At 43.2% G+C, this 3023-nt stretch overlaps 1 protein-coding gene across 1 annotated transcript; it reads right to left on the bottom strand.

Annotated features, from left to right (window-relative positions):
- Positions 1–1626: 1626 nt before the first annotated feature.
- LOC141601130 (protein MAINTENANCE OF MERISTEMS-like) lies at positions 1627–2442 on the bottom strand. The gene is made up of 2 exons (XM_074421397.1): positions 2164–2442; positions 1627–1959 (listed from the first exon to the last, which is right to left on the bottom strand). Exons 1-2 carry the CDS (start codon positions 2440–2442, stop codon positions 1627–1629), a joined length of 612 nt encoding a protein of 203 aa, XP_074277498.1.
- Positions 2443–3023: the final 581 nt, after the last annotated feature.

Raw genomic sequence — 3023 nt, 5'->3', positions numbered from 1 at the left:
ATCTCGAAAAGATATGAAAAATACGCAGAAAAGGACTGAGGAAGAGGCGCAGCAGGCACTGTGTCTCTTGGAAGAGGCGCAGCACTTGCTGCGTCCTTTCCTCAGTGGTTTCTTCCTGCGGAAGAAAGATTTTCGCGTTTCTAATATAGAATAGCGGATTAATCTCGTTTCCTTAATATTTTGTGTGAATATTACGGGAGATATTTTACTAAAGATCAAAAGATTGGAAAATATGGAATAGAAATATCTGGAACATTCCAGAACATTCTGACTCGGTTATTAGAAAATGAAGACGGTTTTTGACCCGGACTCCAAATGTACTCTAATTACTGCCAACTTACGAACTGTCACAAATCGTTCCGTATACCAAACATGCGGCCCAATCATCACCGGGTGGTTTGCGGGAGGTGCAGAAATGAGGTATCTACAGGGACACCAAGTACTAACGGTTCAACAAATGCACCACCATCACAACAAAGACTTGGTAATTCCGAATCAGGACCTCTCGGTGCTCATTTGCGAAGGAACTTTAACATTGGCCTCATATCATCATTGGCCAAATGGTGGGGTGTTCCTGAGATTCTTTGGGGCCACTTAGATGGTTGGGTGAATAATGTTGGAGATGACGGTCATTCTGGGTTCCGAGTAGTATCTCACGCCCAACCTGAAGGAATTGAGGCCGGAGACGATTTGGAAGATTTGGAATCGTTATCTTCATCAGCCGAAGATAATTAAGTTCGAAAGTAATTTAGTTACGTTTTAATTAAGTTGTATTTTCAATTTATGTCGTTGTTTAATTTCCATTTAACTACGTTTTAATTCCCTTTGTATTTTCAATTTATATTTTACCTTATTAAGTTGTATCTCTGTATTATGTCCTATTGTTAAATTGTATCGTGTTTAAATTAAGTATTCGGCTACGTTTAATTTTCGTTAACTACGTTTAATTTGTGTCATTAACTACGGGATTGATCAACAAAATGATTACTAAAATTAAATTAACGAAAAAAAAAACATAAAAAATATCCATACAAAGATACTAGAATTAAAATAACATAATCCGTACAAAGAGACAAACATAAAAAATAAAAAAACTAGTCGTATACACGTCTTCATAGTAGAGACGCATGTCCGAAAACAAATCCTCTAGAGTCTCTCTCTCCCTCTCCTCACTAGTTTGTTGGAATACGTTCTTAAATTTACGACTAAGAGCTTGGGCGACCTCCGGCTCCTCATAAAACTCGACAGTACGAAAATGGAGGCGGTCTGAGGGGGGATACAAATAGGGGTGTGAAATCTCCGCATACCAACTCATGTACTCGTCACCATACTCGAAAGTCATATATGCTTTAGTTGACAGACGTCGTAACGATATGATCGAATTCTCGCTCCCCCATGTCCTATAGGGCTCTTGCCCGAACTCCAGCTTGTAATTCCCGTTCGTCAGGCGAGACTCAACAATCGGAATCGGCATCGGGACCGGGATAGCCTGAAGATACCCAAACTGACGCATGCACCGATCCGGGCATCTGGCTGGTACGGCTCTACTATATCAAGATGCCTGATAAAACCCCAGTAAAGCGATACTCTGCAAGCTACCTGGGGACGGTTCCCGTAGGACAACCATCAGACATGCTCCGAGCTAAGATCGTCCAAACTATGGCGATACATCTGAAAAGTCTGAGAATCGCCCTTAGCCCGAGGCAAGCGGTCCCAAGTCTCGATTAGAGGTCGGTCCTCAAGGAAGAATCCAGCGCCGGGTTGGAACTTGGGAAAGTACTCGTATATCCATGCCTGGAGTAACGGTAGACACCCACTAACACCAGTACCATCTCGGCGCGATGCTGTCCCTAACTGTAGGTACAAGTAAGCCAAACAAGCGGCACACCAAGCATAGGAACCAACCCGATCAAGACTATCAAACAAGGGCAACAACTGAGCATTTACCCTATCATCACTCTTATCCATGAAAAGAGTATGCCCCAGTAAAATCAAGAGGTAAGCCCTCGTTCCCTCGGTGAACAACAATCCTCAAGTTTGATGTAAGTAAACCACCATTATTATAGCGTGGTGGTACAACGTCGGACTCAGGAACTCCATAAAATCTCGCAATCTTCCTCCTCAGACCACTATCATCAGCCTCAGCCAACCGTCCACACACACCCGCTCACCAGTAACAGGTATCCCAAGAATATGCTGGACATCATGGAGCATGATACTAATCCCTCCAAAAGGCATATGGAAAGTGTTAGTATCCGGATGCCACCTTTCGATAAAAGCACTAAGGAGGTTATCGTCTAGACCGGTGGTAAAACAATCCCTCAAAATCCCAAGCCCGCTCGCCTCTACCCTAGCGACAACAACCTCGCTGAGATATATCTCCCTAATCTCCCTCCCAGCTTTCGGCCTCTCGTAGTTTTTGATCCACTGTGACACCCCCATACTCCAAGTGCCTTACCAGGACCACTCAGGTATAAAGATGTCACCATCTCGGTTTCCCGAGGCAATGATAATAAAAAGACAATAAATAAACAACATTTAAATAGTATAAAGTTTAATGATTACAAACCAAACCAACTGATAAAATACGGTTACATGTTCTCAAACCAAAAGTCTAACAACTAATCAAAATGTCTGACAACTACTCAAAACTACAGCGGAAGACTCTATAATCTCGTGGTGACACATCCCAGCTAGCCCACATGTCTCGACTCATACCTGCTCAACAACTGCTCACCATCCCCGAATGGATCACCATAGTTTTTCAAAACAAAGACGGGGTCAGTACTAATCACACAATCATATATAATTACAATAAGACAGAAACCAACACATCTCAATCGTCACATAACCCAAACTCCATAATCAACTCCTCATCACTGACTACACACTAAAGTGTGTAGCCCCGCCAGTACCCATCGCAACAGTAACTCCACTCCGCCATGGGGGACCGCACCGTTCCCACCTAAGCCCCGCTCATCTCCATTGAGCGAATAACCCAAATCCATTAATGTGCACATCCC

The sequence above is a fragment of the Silene latifolia genome, chromosome 9 (assembly GCF_048544455.1).
Source record: "Silene latifolia isolate original U9 population chromosome 9, ASM4854445v1, whole genome shotgun sequence".
Classification (NCBI taxonomy): domain Eukaryota; kingdom Viridiplantae; phylum Streptophyta; class Magnoliopsida; order Caryophyllales; family Caryophyllaceae; genus Silene; species Silene latifolia.
This window is presented reverse-complemented; position numbering and strand designations above follow the sequence as displayed.

Bases quoted from the DNA above. Each gene is read 5' to 3' on its own strand.
- LOC141601130 (XM_074421397.1), bottom strand. From the start codon at position 2,442: ATGGGGGTGTCACAGTGGATCAAAAACTACGAGAGGCCGAAAGCTGGG. The intron at 1,960-2,163 runs GTGTGTGTGGAC...TTCATGGATAAG, and splicing joins TACCTGTTACTGGTGAGCGG to AGTGATGATAGGGTAAATGC.